At 38.7% G+C, this 20,119-nt stretch overlaps 1 protein-coding gene across 1 annotated transcript in view; it reads right to left on the reverse strand.

The window, feature by feature from the left end:
• The window catches only part of LOC306876339 (titin-like), a 143,366-nt gene extending 124,904 nt beyond the window's left edge, over window positions 1–18,462 (reverse strand). Inside the window, exons 1-36 of the mRNA XM_079427428.1 lie at window positions 18,238–18,462; window positions 16,658–16,761; window positions 16,293–16,496; window positions 15,921–16,208; window positions 15,713–15,801; window positions 15,433–15,641; window positions 14,901–15,159; window positions 13,252–13,317; window positions 12,771–13,029; window positions 12,607–12,682; window positions 12,304–12,522; window positions 11,916–12,058; window positions 11,647–11,834; window positions 11,306–11,536; window positions 10,930–11,168; window positions 10,616–10,824; window positions 10,354–10,518; window positions 10,058–10,226; window positions 8,232–9,934; window positions 7,854–8,135; window positions 7,490–7,756; window positions 6,886–7,158; window positions 6,514–6,777; window positions 6,152–6,412; window positions 5,777–6,037; window positions 5,424–5,687; window positions 5,064–5,324; window positions 4,703–4,963; window positions 4,356–4,616; window positions 4,140–4,281; window positions 3,103–3,271; window positions 2,792–3,020; window positions 1,805–2,089; window positions 1,577–1,702; window positions 1,305–1,493; window positions 196–672 (exon numbers count right to left, since the gene is read on the reverse strand). Coding sequence (XP_079283554.1) covers window positions 196–672; window positions 1,305–1,493; window positions 1,577–1,702; window positions 1,805–2,089; window positions 2,792–3,020; window positions 3,103–3,271; window positions 4,140–4,281; window positions 4,356–4,616; window positions 4,703–4,963; window positions 5,064–5,324; window positions 5,424–5,687; window positions 5,777–6,037; window positions 6,152–6,412; window positions 6,514–6,777; window positions 6,886–7,158; window positions 7,490–7,756; window positions 7,854–8,135; window positions 8,232–9,934; window positions 10,058–10,226; window positions 10,354–10,518; window positions 10,616–10,824; window positions 10,930–11,168; window positions 11,306–11,536; window positions 11,647–11,834; window positions 11,916–12,058; window positions 12,304–12,522; window positions 12,607–12,682; window positions 12,771–13,029; window positions 13,252–13,317; window positions 14,901–15,159; window positions 15,433–15,641; window positions 15,713–15,801; window positions 15,921–16,208; window positions 16,293–16,496; window positions 16,658–16,748 — 9,079 coding nt within the window. The 5' untranslated portion in view covers window positions 16,749–16,761; window positions 18,238–18,462. The remainder of the gene's footprint in view (window positions 1–195; window positions 673–1,304; window positions 1,494–1,576; window positions 1,703–1,804; window positions 2,090–2,791; window positions 3,021–3,102; window positions 3,272–4,139; window positions 4,282–4,355; window positions 4,617–4,702; window positions 4,964–5,063; window positions 5,325–5,423; window positions 5,688–5,776; window positions 6,038–6,151; window positions 6,413–6,513; window positions 6,778–6,885; window positions 7,159–7,489; window positions 7,757–7,853; window positions 8,136–8,231; window positions 9,935–10,057; window positions 10,227–10,353; window positions 10,519–10,615; window positions 10,825–10,929; window positions 11,169–11,305; window positions 11,537–11,646; window positions 11,835–11,915; window positions 12,059–12,303; window positions 12,523–12,606; window positions 12,683–12,770; window positions 13,030–13,251; window positions 13,318–14,900; window positions 15,160–15,432; window positions 15,642–15,712; window positions 15,802–15,920; window positions 16,209–16,292; window positions 16,497–16,657; window positions 16,762–18,237) is intronic.
• Between the last annotated feature and the right edge of the window lie 1,657 nt (window positions 18,463–20,119).

Consider the following 20,119-nt stretch of genomic DNA (forward strand, 5'->3'; position numbering starts at 1 on the left):
TGATGTTAGGCCAAGCATGTGAAGGATTAAACTATTTAAAGTATTAAAATTGATTACATGGGATATTACATTGTAAATTTAATTAAAAATTTAAGTTGGTTATAATCACATAAAACATATTTTAGAATAACAAAACACCAGCAGGAAGCAGATGGGATGAAATGAGCATCAAGGACAAAAAAAATCTATATCCACCTTCCACTGTGAGCTGTGCAGACGTTCGATTTTCACCATTTCTATTTTTAACAGTACAGCAGTAACTTCCCTGGTCCCCAAGATGGACATTGAGTATGATGAGAGAAATGAGCCCGCCTTGATGTACATAACGCACCCTTTCTGTATTTGTTATTGTCCTTCCATTATGATCCCATTTAATTTCAGTAAATGGTTGTCCACTGAAAGAACAGTTGAACTGAGCCACATCACCCAGATTGACAATGACATCACTCATTTTCAGGGTCAAAGTGGGGCTTGTAGAATATTCTTCCACAGAGGTAACTTGTTGGACCTCAATGCTTTTAACAGACGTTGTGGACATCATCGTAGAGACACTTTCAAAAGTTTGCATAGTGGAAGAATAAGTTTCACTCATGGTCTGGGAGGTGACCATCTCCGAACGAGTCATTCCAGTGCTCGAAACACTTTGCCTATCTACTGTTCTCACACTGAGATCTGAGCGATAAAAAAAATAGCATTAGACATTTGTAAATGTCAAATTGCCATTTAAGTTTAAAAATAATAGATTATCAATGTAGGGGAAGGGAGTGAGAGATGGCAGAATTTCATAGATGAGTTTTCAAAATTCATTAGGATGATGACAAGCAAAATGAGGCTTCCATGTAAACTGTTATTTACATCAACGTTTTGTGAGGAAAAACCCTATTCATTGAAAAATAAAGCTTTTTTATTAATAGTCTGTGGTATTTCTCTCTATATTGAAAGAGAGGTGAGGCCGTTTTTATCTTTTAACACAACTACATTGTGGTTGAATGGTCGATGAATATTGATGGAAGACAATGGCTTTGACATGCACAGTGAATCATGGGGTCCTGGTCTTGGTAAGATCATAGATGGTAGTGGAACTAAACACCTGTCTCGTGAAATCCATAATGATAATGAAATCCCTATGAAAAACGGTTTGTCCAAAGTGTATTTCAAGTTAATGACCTGATCATGCATGAAATCTAAAACCCGCATTAAGCAATGGAACATGCTAAAAAAAGAAACTAAAGAAAGAAACAAATCTGGTTATTCAACAAGAAAAAGATTGTTTGGAGAGAAGGAACCTAAAAGTTTGCACATACCATTGACGTTCAAAACAGCAGAGCAAGAGACCATTCCCCCAGAATTGCGTGCAACACATGTGTATTCTCCTGCATCTGCAACATATGCTCTGGGGATCTCAAGCTGGCAGCTATCACCAAACTGAGAGATTCTGAAGTTGTCTGACTGCACAATTTCCTTATCTCTGAAGTACCAGGTAATCTTCAGATCTGCATAAATCAAACAAAAGCTTGTTAACTTCACAATATATTCTATTTTCCATAATTGTTTAATTCACAGGGTTGAGCCTTACCATCTCCAGAGACACGGCACTGGAATCTGGCTGATTCTCCCTCTTCAGCAGAGGTCGCTTGCAAAGAGGTAATAATTACTGGTGGAGAAACTGGAGCCACCGTGTCTGGAGAAACCACTTCTGAAACTGTTAGCAAAAATCATATTTGTGTTAAACTGCTGGCAATATGAAAGAATGTAAACTAGCACCTAATACTGGTTTTAAACAACAGTTTGATAATGATCTCACCTTCCACATTAAGTGAAGCAGAGCTTGTGGCTACTCCATAGTCATTCTTAGCTTCACAGTTGTACTGAGCTGCATCCTCTGGGAAGACCTCAATGAGCAACAATATGTGCTCATTTCCCTCCCTCAGGAACTTACACTTGAACCCAGAGGACAGTGCCTGTGAGTTCTTATACCAGGATACCTGAGGCTGAGGAATTCCTGTCACTTCCACAGAGAAACGTGCAGGTTTGCCAGCCTCGACAGACAGGGGCTCCATGTCCCTGATGATCTGAGGAGGCTCGGGGACTGAATTAAATTAAGACACATATTAGACCAAATCAATTAACTTCACAGCTGAAATTTTATGGGCTATAAATAAAACTCCAATTTGATACAATGATACATTGCAATTGGAATATACTGGTATGCCATTGACAGAAGGAGTTAAAGACATATATCAGATTATGTATTTTATGTACATACTACCATTAATTTGTTTTGAGGTCAGGGTACATTTAAATGATCAAAAGTGACATAAAAGCCTTTTCCATCACTACAATGTGTTTTTTTTTATTGGATAATTTTTTATAGACAGATGTCTTTACAATTTCATATTTATCAAAGCATCTTGAAAATATGCAAGATGGTTTCCACAAAAGCATTAAGCAGTACAACTGTTTTCAACTGTGATAATGTTACTTGAGCACTAAATCAACATATTAGAATAATTTCTGAAGGAACGTGCAGCACTGAAGGCTGGAGTAACGGCTGAAAATAGCTTTGCTATCCACATTAATAAAATACATTTTAAAACATGTTAAAATAGAAAACAGTTTAAATTTAATATTTCATAATCTTTATGTTCATTGTATTTCTGATTAAATAAATGCAAAAACAAAAAGATTTGAAGAATGTTACCAACCTCAAACTTTTGAACAGCAGCGCATATAATAAATAATCTGAACATTTATTTATATATATTTATAGATATCTGAACTGTACACTCACTCTGGACATGCAGATTGACTGTGCTCCTGTTCTTTCCTGCAATGAAAGTGTATTCTCCAGCATCACTTCTGTAAGTTTCAGTGACTGTCAAGCGATGCGTCTTTCTAACGGTCACATAGTTGAAGCGCTCATCAAAAGATGGAATTTCAACACCATTTTTCAGCCAGCGGCCTTCAATGTCATCCTCATTTACTTCAAATTCAAATGTAGCCCTCTGTTTTTCAACCACCTGGAAAGCATGAAAAATTTGAAAAAAAAGTGGAACATAGATAATATTTAACAACTGACTGTACAAGACAAAGGATAGTTACAGTGATATCCTTCTCAGCAGGCTCAGAGATGCGGACATCCTTGCCCTCCACTATGAGGTTTGCCTTGGAAACGCTTGCACCAGCAACCACAGAGTATTCTCCAGCATCAGACATGCGCACTGTCTGGATCATCAAACGCTGCAGGAATTTGTCAGTGGTGGCTTTGAATCTACAATAATAGGGAAGTTATGGACAGAATTGACATCTTAAAACTGCAAAAAAAAAAAAATCACTTTTTTTTTTTGGAGTGAAACAATAGATATATCCTTAAAACAAGAATTTACTTAAGAATCAAAAGTGCATAGTATACTAAAGGCCAGAATTACAATACAGGGCAAATTGGCATGAGACCACAAATTCATAACAGTGTAGAGGGGAGTGGAAAGTTCTGCGGCTGATCTACTGACAATGCACAAATTAAAGAACACAGACAGATCATTTTCAGAATGACCAACACGATCTACCAAGAGCAGCGCAAATTAGCGTGGGATGAAGCAGAGCAGATGATAATCTGATGCAGATAACCTGGCGCAAGCGGTAAATAAATCTTGGCCTAAAACCCATGCTCCAAAGAAGGCAGTTCTCTTCATCAAAGCTGGAGACAAACCCCGGCCACACCCACAATTAACAACAGGCCTCCTCCATAAAGCCTCGGACTGGCAGCTGCAGGTTGACCTGGGAAAACAGCTGATGGGGTGGCCAAGAAGAGGGCCATTCAATCCGCAAGCGAAGCCGCAGAGAAGGCCACAAGGTGGCTTTGGATTAAGAGGGCTGATCCGTGGACTGCTACTGGGACGCAAGTCGGGGCTTGATCAACCCTGGCTGGGTCGCCTGGGTGAGGGTGTACTGTATGATGTTGCGAGACCCGAAACACCCAATGATCCCGGGAGACATCACTGAGGATGCGTCCCAGTACATCCATGAGATGTTTCTTGCATAGACATCTCTTATTTTAAGCATTAATCATTTTTTTTTCTTTTTTATAATTTATAAATTATAAATCTACTGTGTATATGACATTAAAAGTGAAGATATACCTCTCAGACATCTCAAGTTCCTGCCCATCCTTCATCCACATCACAGGGACGCTGGGTTCAGAGAGCTCACATTCAAATATAGCCTTCTTCTTCTCAGTTACCTTGATATCTTTAATGTGCTTGGTGAATTCAATCACGCGAGCTGGAAAACATATTTTTGTTAGCCAATCTGTTAAGTTACATAAAGGCAGCTGTAAATATAACAACAAAACTAACCATCAACAAAGAGTTTTGCAGATGTTTCAGTAGATCCAGCCAAAAACTTGTAGTCTCCCCCATCCCCAAAGTGAACATTTCGAATAGTGAGGGAGTGAGTGAACTGTTTGCAGCGAGTTTGGCATCTATCACTGGATCGGATTTCTACTCCATTCTTCAGCCATTTGTAGGTGATGCCTTCATAGTTGACGGTCACCTCAAATGTAACAGTGTCTTTTTCCTTAGCATTGAGGTCTTGAAGCATGGATGTGATCAGAATTGCTGAAGGATTTTAAGATGCATTTGTGAATATGCTGTATATAGTAATTTTATATTTATTTCAAGTTTACAAACAACGTATTACTCACGTTTTACAGTCAAGTTACCAGACACTTTGTCATTTCCACACACAAATGTGTATTCTGAAGCATCCTCCTGACTGGCATTCACGACTTTCAGCTGATGAAGTTTGCCTTGCACCACAATGCCAAACTTCTCGCTCATCTCAATTTCAACTCCATTTTTCAGCCAGATCGATGGAACATTGAAATGAGAAACCTCACATTCAAATGTTGCCACATGGGTCTCTGGAACCTCAAGGTTCTTCAAAGGTTTGGTGACTCTCAAATCTGAATACATACAAGAAAGACAAAACATATTTAGAATGCCAAATTTCACAGTTAAGGTGAACACTATTTTAAAAAAATAAAAAAATCTCAAAACACTTACATTCAACTTGAAGATGTGCACTGCACTGCAGATGCCCGACCACAGCAATGTATTCACCTGCCATGTGACCTTCAACACTCTGAATGATAAGTTTGTGGGCTTTCCTCTCAGACAGTATTTTAATATTTGAACTTGGTGCAAGCTCCTGATTATTGAACATCCACTGAACTGGAATGTCATCATGGGACAAACTCAGCTCAAATGAAGCAGTGGCATCCAGCAGTGACGTCACATCCTTTGGTTTTTTCACAATTTTGATGGCTAAAAAGAGGTTAAAGTGTATTGAAATACATCTAGCAACAGCAGACAGGTTTAATTAATTATTACTTGAAAGATATTTAAGAAAAAAAAAAAACATACTTTCAACATTAAGTCTGGCATTAGCAGAGAGTTTTCCAAGTTTGAACCCATAGACCGATTCATCTTGGGTGTTACAGTTCTTGATCTTCATGGTGTGAACCATGCCTTGGACAGTTATCTCAAATTTATCACTTGGATGAATCTCAACACCATTCTTGATCCACTGGGATCCTTTCACATCTAAATGGGTGAGTTCAATACTGAAAACTGCCTCCTGGGTTTCAGTAACAGTTTGGTTCTTCATTGTCTTCCTGATTTTAACAGCTTGAATTAAAAAAAAAGAAATTGCATATAAATAATAACAGATGAGAAAACATAATGTGCAATAAACTATTCTGTGACACACAGTTTACCTTCAACTTTCAAGTTGCCAGATGTCTTGGAGTTTGCCACCTGGTAGGTGTACTCTCCAACATCCTGTGGCCTGGTGATGACGATGACAAGCTGTCTGACAGCACCATTATTTTCACTTATGACATTATCGCTGAAGTCAATAAGGTGACCATCTTTAAGCCATTTGCCTTCTGTAGTAGGATTAGCAACTTCACACTCCAGCACAGCAGTCTGGGATTCTGCTACAGTCACATCATGGAGTGGCCTATTTATAGCACCACCTAGTGGAGAGATAGAAAATAAAACATCACAACAAGACACTTGACATGAATCCTATATTGTGGTGGCAAAAAAAGTATGTACTTTTAAAAAAGCAATTTGGAAAGTCTACATACCTGATACAATAAGTCTTGCTCTAGATTCCTTCTCACCAGCCATAAACATGTACTCTCCTTCCTCATCCTTCATGGCATTCAAAACAGTGAGGCTATAGTGTGTACCTTTGCTCTCAATCTTGTACTTTGGACCTGCCTTTAAAGGTTGACCCTTGAAAGTCCAGAGAGCATCAATGCCAGGATGAGATACCTCCACTTCAAAGGTGACATTCTGGGTCTCAGTGCAAACGCACTCTTCCATGTGCTTAACAATGGATACAGCTATAAAACACAACGAAGAATGACATCATTACCAATTATTTAAAAAATAATTTAATCAAGAAAATTAATACATAATAAAACAAATTTTGAGTGACACTCACGCTGGACAGAAAGTTTACAGGTTGAGTCTACTTTGCCAGCAATTAGTTTATACTGTCCTTCATCTGATGCATAGCTCCTGTTAATAGCCAGTCTCTGTTTAGATCCTTTGACAACCATCTGGACTCTATCACTTGCTGTCACCAGCTTGTCGTTGTGGAACCATTTCACTGAAGTTATATCAGTAGCAGAGATTTTAGCCTCAAGAACAGCTTTAGTGCCTTCCACTGTGGAGACATCCTTTAGTGGGGCCAAGAAGCCAATAGCTGTGAGCAAAACAAAATGATTAATAAAACACTCATTATCCTCAGGAAAGTGGAAATCAATGTTTGAGAACCCATTGAACATTAATTTAGAGTTAAAAGGTGGCTTACTTTGAATTGTTAGCTTTCCATTTGTAGAAATGTCCTGAGCAGGAACAACAAATGAGTACATTCCTGCATCATCCTTACTAGCGTCCTCAATGAGAAGCTTATGGGTGACTTTGTCAATGACCATGTGAATCTTATCGGAAGCAGAAATGGCTTGGCCGTTCTTCATCCATGAGCCCTCAACATTTTCCTGAGAGAATCGCACCTCAAGTTGGGCAATATCACCCTCACAGATTGTCAGGTCAGAAAGACCTTGCATCAGAGTCACAGGGCGCACTAGAGTGAACCAAAAAATATTCAGAATCAGAATCAGAAAGAGCTTTATTGCCAAGTGTGTTTGCACACACAAGGAATTTGTCTTGGTGTTATGAGCTTCCAGTACAGAAAGTACAAACATAGTGCAGACAACATATAATTAAGGTGAACACTAATGAAGAGAACATACAATAATTAAGAATAACAATAGTAATAAAAATAAAAATATACAGAAAAGAGACATGACCATAGACAGAACTGTGAACATGCATGTGTCCTATGTTCATTGCTAGAACATGTGGTAGCCTAAAAATGCTTTTAAATACTTTAATCTTGGTTGCCTCATACTCACATTTCATCTTAAGGGAGGCACTTGTCTTAAGATCTCCCACTTTGAAAGTGTATTTTCCTTGGTCCTCCTTCTTAACATCTTTCACAGAAAGACTATGACGGCCACGACGAGCAGACACAACATATTTGAGGCTAGGAGTGATTTCTTTGTTCTCAAAATACCAGGTGCCTTCAGCATCCTCACGGGACAAAACACACTCAAACTCTCCAGAGTATGTCTCAGGTACTTCTGTATTCTCAAGATTCTTTACAATTTCAAGTGGTGCACCTGTGTAAGACATAAAATTTTTAATTTGACCAAATAGTTAACTGCACAAAACTGTTAAACACTGATGTATAAGAAGATTAAACTGTGTTGTACTGACCTTCAACATAAAGTGAGGCACTGGTTCTTATGTGGTCATCGTCAATAACCACACAACTGTACTCTGCTTCGTCATTCATAGAAATCATCAGCACTGACAGGAAGTGCACCTTTCTGTCAGAGTGCATCCTGTATTTGTCACCTGAGAAAATTTCTGCATTGTTCTTCATCCATTTGACCTTCACAAATGGCTCGTTCGTCTCACATTCAAATGTCACCATGGTGTCCTTCTCTTTAGCATTCTGATCTTCCAGAAGTTGAGTAAATGAAACAACTTGTTTGCCTAAAAGCAAAGCCAAAGAACAATGACTGAAGATTACCTTTACCATTTATGGGATTGATAACATGCAAACAGCAACAAGTTGGTAAAATGTTTTACCTTGAACTAGTAGGAAAGCATGGCTTGAGGTCTCCCCAGCAATGTTCATCGCTTTGATCATAATACTTGCTGAGTCCTCAGCTAAGACATTTTTGATCACTAATTCACAGACATGGTCCTCTGGCCAATACCAGTAAACCCGGTCTGATTTCTCCAATAAGACACCATTCTTGAACCACTGACATTCTGGATCTGGTTTACCGGTGACTCTACAGCGGAAGTGTACTTCATCTCCCAGGCAAACTGTCTGGCTCTGGATCCGTTCTATGATCTTAGGAGCCTCCATGCTTGGAGAGAGCACAATTTTCTCTGGTTTGACTTTGGGAATGGTGAGTTTACTCTCCTCTTCTTTCTTCTTCTCAGCATCAAGCGCTAGTTCTTTTGCATGATGAAGAAGTTCTTCTTTCCTCTTCTTCAGCATATCCTCATAGGACTCATTCCTCTTGCGGGACTTCAGTTCTACGGCAGTTATTGCTTCATAGTAGCCCTCCTGGGTCCTACGCTTAAATTTGCTTCTGAGCTCCTCTGTTTCTTCTGTTAATTTCTCATGGATTACTCTCTCAGTTTTCCTCAGTTTAACCACCTCCTTGGGTTCTTTAGTGGTCTCAGATGGTTTCTCAGCTTTGACAACCTCAAACGAGACTCTACCATGCTCTTGTGTTGGTACAGGAGCAGGAGCCTTAACCTCAGGTGCACGACGCAAGATTGACCTGAAGTCCTCCTTCTGCTGAATCTCAAATTTTACAAGATGCTCAGCAACACCTTCAGGGTTTTCAGCCAAAACTTTGACAGCTCCTAAATCATAGGGCTTGGCATCTACAATTTCCAAGTAGTGAATACCATCAAAGTGAAGTCTGAATCTTTTACTCTTGCGGATGAGTAGTCCATTGAGGTACCAGTTAACTTTTGGGGTAGGGTAGCCGGTCACCCTACAGCGGAATTTAGCTGTTTCTCCCTCCAAAACTCTTACTGGCTCTGGAAGTAACACAATCTCTGGCTTAGTCTTTTCAAGATTGTCATCTCCAGTAACTCCAGAAGGGCCACCCTCATGTGCAATACGCTCGATTTCATCTATTCTTTGTCCTCGCCTTCCCTCTGGCAACTGAGTTTCCTCAACAAGGCTTTTCTCATCTTTAACAATTAGTGTAGCAGAGGTCTGGTCAACTCCAAACTTATTGGTTGCTCTGCAAGTAATGACACCGCTATCTCTGGAATAAGCAGCTTCGTAGTCAAGACTGCAATAGCCAAACTCATTGACCATGCGTAGTCTGTTAGCAGCTGCTAATGGCTTGCCATCATGCAGCCACTCAACAATCATGGTCGGGTCACCAATAGGGGTCAGTCTACACTCAAAGTGCGCAGGTCCAAATCGCTTAAGCCTGACTGAGGTAAGCTTCTTTTTGAAGTGAGGCTTCTGTTGCTTCTCCTTATCATAGAGGTCACCATCTTCCCACTGTTCCTGACCATAGCGAAGATGCAGTGGCTCTAACTCTGGTGCAGCAATTTCTTTGGCCTTGTAAGTTCCCTTGGGAATGACAAGCTTTTTCTCAGGCTGAGGCATTACTGCATCTACCTCAATGTTAACTTTGCAGCGTGTGGTATCTCTGCCAGCTTTGTTGATAGCAGTAGCAGTGTACCATGCGCTATCAGATCCTGTACATGATGGAATCTTGAAATGAGCTTCGCCTTTACCACCCTCAATCCTAATAAACAAGTAAATTCAGTTAACTGTAATACAGAAATTTATTTTTTACAGCATACACATCATCACAGAGAGTAACATTTTGATTACTTACACCTGTATATTTTCAGTATTGAAAACTTACCTAATATGTGGGTGTTTATGTGGGGAGACTATGTCACTGTTCTTCAGCCAAACAATGTCAGGAAGGGGGTTGCCAATAGCTTTAACAGCTAACTCAACCAAAGTACCCTCTTTAACACTGATGTTTCTTAGCTTTTCCACAAATTGTGGTCTCACCAAGTTTTCCTTGGCTAAACATGATAAAAATGTAAAATTGAAGAAATGCCGTTAGAATGCTTTAGAATGCAGTTGGCCTGAAGTGACTGTTTTACAGAAAGTCATTCTTTAGATGAAACTCTAGTGTATGTAGCATCGTACCTTCAACAGTGAGAGTCATAGATACGGTTGTCTTTCCAGCTCTGTTCTGAGCAACAACTGTCCACTCTCCAGAGTCCTGAGGCATGGCAGGAACCACAATCATTGACTGAGTTCCATCCTCCTTTACCACAATCTTGTGGGTATAGTCATTGACCACTTGTTGACCTGTGATGAAAAAGTACAGTTGTCATGCCATGGTAATAAGAGACTGTCCATTGTTTTAAAAACTCCTACACAACTGGAATATGCAGCTATCACTAACCATTGTGGAACCAGTAAGTTTCAGGCATGGGTCTCCCAACTACTTTCAGATCAAATCTTGCAGTCTGTCCCTCAGAGCACTTGAAGGATGATGGCTTCAGTACAAACACAGGCTTGTAGAGTCTTTCTAGCTGGGCCTCATCTGTCTCATCAAGTCTACGAGCAGGTGATCGACCAGGAGAACGACTTGTGGAGCGTGGTGATGTGGACCTGAAAAATTAAGTATTTTTAATACCTGATATCTGATAAGAACTCTTATTGTAATATCATGTAATTTTCTGTAGTAATATTACAAACTGTGAAGTCAAAACCTACCTGATTCTTTGAACTGCCCCTGGCTGAGGAAGCTGTGTTTGTGCTATACCAGTTGGCTCCACATACAGCTTTCCAGAGCTGACAGCATTACCCTTTATGTTACTGACCAAAGCAGTATAAATGCCCTCATCTTCTGACAGCACCGTAGGAAGGCGCAGACTGGCTCTACCATCCTGCAGAACCTCCATTTGATAACGGCCTCCATGTGTGATACGCTTGCCATCTTTATACCAGACGATCTATAGTTCAAATAATACGAAAGTTCATTCCAGTCCTCTATTTCGACAGGCCACGTATTGATGATATTCAGTACAATAGCAGTTTTACTTAGTTGAATGAATATTGAATATGTTTAAAGATAACAATTTAATCTTACCTTAGGGAGAGGGGTTCCTGTCATCCTGCAATGAAAGGTTGCACTCATTCCCTCCCTGAGTCTGTAGCTTTTAACAGGAGTATTAAAGACTGGATAAATAGCATCATGTTCAGAAACACTCATATCCAACTGCTCCCCATCCTCAGTCACCAGCTCCTGGTAAGTAATCTTCAGCAGGTGGAACTCAATTTCTTGGATGAATCTCTGCTCCAAGGTAGATATTTGTAACTCCTGTAAAAAATGTAATTGTAAGATTCATTCTCACACTTTGTGAATTCAGAAGTTGGCTTTCAAGAGGTATGATTTTAAAATAGGATTTAACAGTTTACAATCTTTCATACCTGCTCTGAAATGAAGGATTGCATCATCTGGGTTTGTTGAGCCATTCGTCTCTGCATGAGCATCTGCTCTCTCTCGGTTACAGTCTCAACAACAGCAGGTATGTCAGCCACTTTTGGTTCCTCTATTATAGTAGTTACTTCGGTCTTGAATGTCTCTTCCTGTTTCTTCATATACAGCTCATATGCCTCTGTATAATGCAGAAAATCACTATTAACATTGGAACTAACATACTATTGCCATTTATAATAAAGCCACCCAGAAAACTAACCTTCATCAAGCAGCATGGCTGAAGCAGACATCTCTCCAAGTGGGTTTCTAGCAAAGATGGTGTACTCTCCTGCATCATCAGCAAATGTCATGGAGATCTCAAGCTTGCATGCTCCTGTGTCTTTATTGTATGCCACTCTGTACCTAGAGGATGCATGAGTTTATTTCATATTAACATATTTGCTTCATAGAAACTGAATTAAAGCAGAAGAAAATACATAAAAACCTAGTCACAATAGACATAAAACTAGCACATAATATCATTTCTCAATGTTTATCCACTTATTATAAACAAGTCTTTTTTACTCACAGAAATGAAAAAGCATGGTAAAGATGAGTTACAAAATATTAACATGACAAAGTGTATATATGTACAGTGTAAAACATACCTGTATCCAGTAGTAAGTGGAATTCCACTCTTCTTCCAGTAAATATGAGGTTTGGGGCTTCCTCCGACTTGGCACTCAAAGACTATGCTGTCTCCCTCCACAAGCTTTTGTACTGTGGGTTTCTTCACAAAGAATGGGGCAACACCTGCTCCAGCCTCCACAGACGCTGAGACAGCACTTATTTCAGACATGGTGTCCTCTTTGGCTTCAACTGTAACCCTGTTTTTAAACACCAAGGATTCAGACTGCAAATATTATACTGTTTTATATAGTACAACACCACAAAGACTTCCACTAACTTACTGTCTTTCCTGAGCAGACATTTCAGTGTGTTCAGAGACAGTAGAAAAATCCTCCCGACTTTCAATGTCTTCTGACACTGAAGATGAAAATTGAACAGTAAAAATCAGGTTGCAATCACACAGGTCATATAATTTTAAGACAAGTCAAATTTCATGATCTGTTACCTTTGACAAGCAGGTAGCAAGAGGTGCTGATAGTTCCAGCCTCACTGGTAGCAGTGCAAGTGAAGCGGCCACTATCTTCAGCAAAGGCCTCACGGATCACCAAGCGGGCATAGCTGTTTTCATAAGTGATCTGGAAGTCAATTGAGTTCTCGATTCTGTAATCCTCTCTGAACCACATAATGGCTGGAGTAGGGTGGCCTGAAATCTGGCACTCCAGCGTAACAGACTCTCCCTCTGTGACAGTCACATTCTTCAAACCCTGGACAAAGTAAAAACAGAATTAAATATCTGACACATATTACAATATCTAAAATTGAAGGTGTATTAATACACCTTCGACACATTAAAATATCTTAAATTGAAGGTGTACTCTATAATTTATACTAGCCAAAGTAGTAGTCATGTTGGACTTACACTTTAATACTTTCATGTGTACATAAGTTTTTAATGAGGAAAAATTACTGAGTGCTCATTAACTCACAGCCACAATAGTTGGAGGCATCACTTGCTCTTTTGTGAGGGATGGGATTGCTGCAGTCTCAACAATCTGGATTGCAAAAAGAAATCATCGAATGTATAAATTATTAAAGTATTATTATTATGCCTTTTCAGGCTTGTGGGGTTGAAATAGAAGAGCAAATACAAATCAGCAGTACATAACAGTTATTTGACAGTGATTGATGGATAAAAAAGAAAAGATGGTGAAAGAGCATGATTCCTCAGTGAAGCAGGTGAGATCTGTACAGAACAGCTTGTGTTTACAATGGACAAAAAGCAGGGGGCGATATTGTAGTTGCATTCATTCAGAGTGATTTCAGTCAGATTAACTTCATGAATCTACACAAAAAACCAGCATAAGTTTGTGCGATGCCCCTTTAAATGTGTCAGCATCTTTTTGCAACTACCATAAACTATGCTGTTATACATAATTAAAATATATATTTAAAGTTGAATTGTAATTGATTAATATTTATAATAATAGTAATAATAATAATAATAATAATAATACATAAAATATACACAAATGATCAATGTAAGGTTGAATCCTAGGATTAAAGTCAAAGTATATTTAGTTTGTACACTGGAAAAATAGTTTCATGGCAGGCAAACAGTGACCGATTATTGGCACCCTTAAATTATCATTCTATTATAAGACCATGACATGACACAAGCTATCTCTAGAGCTAAGCATCTGTCCACAGCCATCACAGTCAGCTTAAATACACCAGTTAAATCAGTCTCACTTTTAGCTGCTATTCTTTTATTGACAAAACAGGACATTTTCAGTTATCAGTTACACATTCATGCACATTTTTTTGCTAAAACTTCCCAAAGGGGTAAAATATAAAAAAAAAAAAAAAACAAATAGGTTGGTGCAGTAATTTATTTATTATCGTCACTATTCATGTCTGCCTCTATTCAGGAGATTCAAAACAACCATGACTGATTAAATTCTGTAAGTACTAAATCTATTTGTATTTGTAGTTGTATTTTCTAAAAATACAACTAATCAACTTCCAGAAACTCTTAAATTTACACCCTCAGTCTACATATACTCTAGGCACAGACTTCTGTCCAACCAAGAAAAGAAACAACTGTAGGCATACACATTTTTCCCACTTCAAGAGTTGTTAATCAAGCTGTAATTAAAAGGGTGCACATAGAGCAAATACTATCTGTGATGATGCACAAAACTACAAAATGGCAAGTTGGTGGAACTTGCTGGGCTACCATGCAAAATGAAGCGTGACTATTTATAGTGTGACAATGAGGTGTGAAAACAATTGTTCCTGCCCCCACTGGCTCAGACGTGGTTTCATTTACACTTCAGGTTAACAGTAGTCTTAATAATTTGTGTGTGGTCTCCTTTTAATCTCAATCTGTTTGCAGTAGAAGACAAATGATCTGAAATAGCTTCAAATGACACTTTGTCAGTGACCACACACAATGCAGCATTGTCACGTTTTTTGGTACATTTCTATTCAATGCATTTTTGTATTTCTTAATTAAAATGTAGTTATTCATTACTTAAAAACTTCTAGTAATGAATATTTTCCCTTTCATATGATCACAAAGACAAAATGCCACTTTTTACCCACTAGAGGTCATAGTTGCAAAAAATAGACCTACTTCTTTGACAGCAACGCCACCAGCTTGTTGTTGCATAGCAAAAGAACCTTCCCAATGCTGCTCCTTGTGGACAAATGTTGAGGAGGTCTGGACATACGAGGCCCCAGTAGTCATGCTGGTATAACTGGATTCTCCTACGTAACCCTCCTGCTTCCATGGAGGCAGTACATCTGCAGCCTGTGCGACTTGTTTGAGTGTAGTCACTGGGGACTTGACTGGTCTGATAGGGGACACGGACAGTCTTGAAGGGGAAGCAGGCCTACAAATAATACAAGGGGGGGAATTAACAAAGGACAAATGCTACATAAGAAAGAGGTTTAATGTATTGTAAACATGTTAACATTGGTTACACAGAACACAAATTTTAATACATCATCATTGCATTTACTTTTTCATAAGTGTGGGTAATGGAACATTAAATGTCACTATTGATCTTAGGTAATATATTTGGAATATGTGCACTCATACAAGGTATTGGTATGTGTATAGGCATCTACTAAAACGTACTAATGATGATGAAAATATACTTCACCTGTGAGGTGTGTGAATGGGGGCTTTAACAGGCCTCACAGGGGAAGGTGACTGATGGCGCGTAGCTGCGATCTTTGACACTCCTGTTGGTGGAGTTGGGGACTTGGAGGTCAGCTTAGGAGGCACACGGGGTGGTGCCTTGTGAGCCAAATCACCATCCTCTATTTGCATTTCCAACATGGCTTCGGACCCAAAGGAGGCCTCCATTCTCTGTGAAGAACATGTAACACTGAGTTAACGTTCTTTAGCTTCAGATGGGATTTTGTCAGGATGTTATCTACCTTTTCAAATCTAGCCTGGCGAGTCTGTGAAATCTGAGAAGTTGAAACAAATGTCTTGGTCTTCTTTGCAGGCACTGCCACTTCCTCACCTGAAATGAAAAAAAAATATATATATATATAAACATACATACATACACACACACATATATATGTACGTAGTATAGGCCTACCCTATATCAAAAAAGTTAATTTGGAAATCAAATCAAACCTTGAACCAGAAGTTCAGCTGTAGAGGTAGTACGTCCGCTGCTGTTAGAAGCACTGACAGAATAAGTTCCAGAATCTTCTGGGAAGGCCTCAGCAATCAACAAACTGTAAAGGTCTCCATCTTGAACAATCTGAAAGTCAGCTGAGCTCTGAATCTCAGCTCCCTCTCTGTAGAACTTCACCACAGGTGTAGGGATTCCTGCAACTCGAACATCCAGTCTCACTTGGCTTCCTTGTCTAACAGTCACACTCTGTAGTCTCTGAATGAAGTTTGGTGGCGCAGTTTCCGCTTTGAGGCAAAAAAAAAAAAGTGTTTGTTTGGCACAAAAAGTAAATGACAGAAATGTACACAGCTGTTTCTATGACTGCTTACCTGTAACCAGCAGTTCAGCAGTGCTAGTGGCTTGTCCAGCACCATTGGTGGCTCTCACAGAAAATCTTCCACTATGTGCGGCTGTCACAGCGGGGATCATCAGAACAGCGCGGCCATCGCTGAACGAGATCTGAACGCCGGGCAGAGCCGCAGCAGTAAGAACCTGGCCATCACGAAACCAGCTCACCTCTGGAACTGGATTACCTACAGAAAAAATAGTGGAATAATAGTGGAATCGATTTTAGACCAGTGTTTTCCAAGCTCTTTGTCTTATATACCCCCACAGCCCAATTAGTAAAGCTCAGGTACCCCTATATCAATAGCAAAAAATGCAGTATGATTGTACTTATTTCTTCTGTCCTTACCACTAACTTGAGCCTCGAACGTTGCAGCACTACCCTCAAGTGCCACAACGCTCTGAAGCGGCTGTGTAAATGTTGGCGCTTGTGTTGACATGGTAGAAGGCACCCTAGGAAAAAAAAAGAATCATGTAGTGAATACCACATTACAGCCAGATAATTGCCAACTGAATCAAGTATAAATACAACAGCATTACAGTGTATGTTACTTGACAAACTAGGTGGGCTATTTTTAGCTGTAAAAGAAATGAACTGACTAATCACTAACACTCCCTGCCCCCACCCGCACCTGGCCATCAGCAGCCTGTCATTTGTGAGAACTGTGAATGGCAGAGCTGTTGAGTGTCAAGTCAAGCACCCAATTTAACATTAGAAATGTGTGAACAGCAACGTTGAGCTTTAAGATAAGGCTATGAAACGCCTAAACACATAACTAACTTAACTAAAAAGTCCAGTGGCTTACAAAAGAACATAGTGCTCAAAATGTGAGCTTCAGATGAAGCCCCCAAAAACTAAGTTAGTAATTCAGTAGCAAAATAGTTTGTATTATTACTGGTACTATAAAATAATTTAGTCATCTTAAAAATGCATTTCTCAGTAATGTAATTTAAAGTGATATAACTGAAAATGTTTAGGGTATCCAAAATAACCTGAAAATGAGCATTTTGACATGGTTACAAGCACTTCACTCCAAAAGTTTAATAATCCACAATGGTCTTAATCTCAGTGACACAAAGTTTCCACTGGACAAAAAAAAAACATACCAGCATTACAAAAGGCTTCACATGTGTATCATACAGATATTTCTTTTTTAAAAGAAAGAAAGACAGAAAGAATGAGAAGAAAAAAAGAAAGAAAGAGAAAAAGAAAGATAGAAATAAAGACAGAAAAAACAAATAAAGAAAGAAAGAGAAAGAAAGAAAGAAAGAAAGAAAGAAAGAAAGAAAGAAAGAAAGAAAGAAAGAGAGAAAGAAAGAAAGAAAGAATTCACTTGTAGTTAAACCATCTGCATCATTAGCCATATGGAAGAAACCAACAGGTGAGAGCCGACAAGAATTGTCCATAACATGACTCACAATCACACAGTCAAACTCTTTGTGTAATAAATATCAATAGATTAAAAAAAATGCCAATACAAATTTAATTCTGACTAAATGGCATCATGTGGGAAGGCTGATATTCACTATGACAGAAATGGCAGTCTCCAAAAATAATCTGTCTCTTCTTTGATTGACAGTCACCATGTGGCACATAGTTGGAGGTGCAACTGATATCTCTGCTGCTGATTCCCTTAAAAAGACATCATGGCCCAGCTAGGACACCACTCTAATGCTATCACAGGCTATTCTTGGCTATTCTGAAATCACTGCACCATTTATTAACCTTGAGCATTATTATGTTTTATAAAAGTCAGACAGACTGAATGACTGACTGACTATCTCATACTTGTAAAACATCAATCAAATAGCACATTGTAAGCAACAGCACTTTTATTTTGCTTTAAAAAGGTGTGTAAGCATGTATCATTGTAGCTTATAAAAAGACTTGCTTTAATGACTGTGTTCTACAGAGTAAATGCCACTTACTTGTATCACAAGGTTGCCTACACTTGATGGGACTGTGCCCAGGTGGCTAGTGCCTCAGCAACAATCCTCTTATCCAAAATGTTTCCAGAAAATCCAAGGTGAGAACGGTTGGGCCCCGTTATAAACCAAAAAACAAAACTACACAGGGTCTAGACCATGTAGTTTTGCTTTTCCCTTGCAATCCCTACACCCGAGGCAAGGCTGGGAATGCTCCAACTGCTCAGAACTGCTAACATAGTTGTTTTAGTTTATATACCTCGAGCATAGACTGCATCATCACTACCAAGCCACTCCCAATTGGTCTCAAAGCATCATGGGAAAGCGATGCATTTTATGCAACTTCCCACCTGTTACTCAGTGGTCCCCCTCCGAGAAGTTAATGCAAGCTTGATATACGTCTCACTCTGGAGTCTCTTTCCTACATTGGGTTTGTGGATTCATTGTTCATGCAAGTAAATGATTTTGCTCATGCCCCATTCAATGACATGCAATGCTGAAAACCCTTATGGCAGGCATTAACCTGTTGATGACCAAAAGGAGAGACTGGCTGTCCCTGTCACTCAAAGGAAGGGCAAGGCAACCCCCACTGTAAGGGACGGATATACTGGTTACAGAATGCTTTCTAACTTGACTATTTTTGAAATTTGTTACAATCATCCAAATTTGCAGGAGTCTTGATGAACAAAACATCACATTTCACAACTTTGTTTCAATGGTCCTGTTGACGTTTAAAGAAAAAAAGTACATTTAAGCTCTAAAATGCACTGCTTTTGCAACAACAAGAGTTTGTAGCCACTGTTTTCAGTGTAAAATTCAACACCACTAAAAGCTACTCATTATACTTTAAAATATTTTATGTCTTCAGTTCCAAAACAATTGGTGGCTTTTAATCTTTATCTTAGCATATTAATGCTATTCTGGAACAGAATATTAAGAATATTTTTTTTACATAAATTAATCATAGCTGACTCTAAAATACATGTCTTTACAATATGAATAACTCTCATGCTAAACGTAGCTCATTAAAACAGGGTAAATAAGCAAGCAGAAAGCAATATAACTTTTATATTTTCCTGACCTGGCCTCATTTATCCATGATAGTGAAATACTGATAAGCCAATGATCCAGCCTGATTATTAAACCTTAAACATGAATAAACCTGATTATATTATAAAGCTGGGTGATGAGACACAGAAGGCAATGAAAACTGAAAGCATTAGCATCAGGCTAACATAAGCTTGCAGTTAGAGTAGGAAAGAACTGATAATGTGTGCCAAGGAGGAGTGGGCATTTCATCACAATCACATTACAAGCTAAACCAAGAGACCACCTCTCAATCATCAATATATACATCTTGCTTTAACTATTTTGATACTTTTACCATTTACCAGATTGTTGCAAAAGGTGAGCATTGCAGTGTTGGCACTTTGTGGAAAGTTGGTGGTTCTAAAATGGAAGAAAAAAAATACATTAGTGTTTAATTAACTTTCCCTAAACTTGAGCCAAATATTACAAGCTATTAAAAACAATCATAATAATAAAAATTTCTTAGCATTTTTCATTGTGATCATTATTAACCATAAATTAAATAAAAGACAAAAGAAAGATCTATTTACTGTCCGACTTTTGGTCAAAAGTTCACGGACTCCAGTACAGTATTGGTATGAGATTGGATATTTGTATGACTAAATATTATTTTTTTTATTCGGTCACACTTATTATAGAATGAATAGTATTGTCGCCAAACATTAGCCATGGAAAGCAGCTTGCACATATTACATATCTTGAAATGCAGCAGAAAAACAAAACAAAACAATGTGCAGTTCTGCAAATGTAATATTTTTGTAAAATTCAAAGTGACTTTAAAACAACAAAACTGGTG

Source organism: Barbus barbus, assembly GCF_936440315.1.
Source record: "Barbus barbus genome assembly, chromosome: 10".
In the NCBI taxonomy this organism is placed as follows: Eukaryota; Metazoa; Chordata; class Actinopteri; order Cypriniformes; family Cyprinidae; genus Barbus; species Barbus barbus.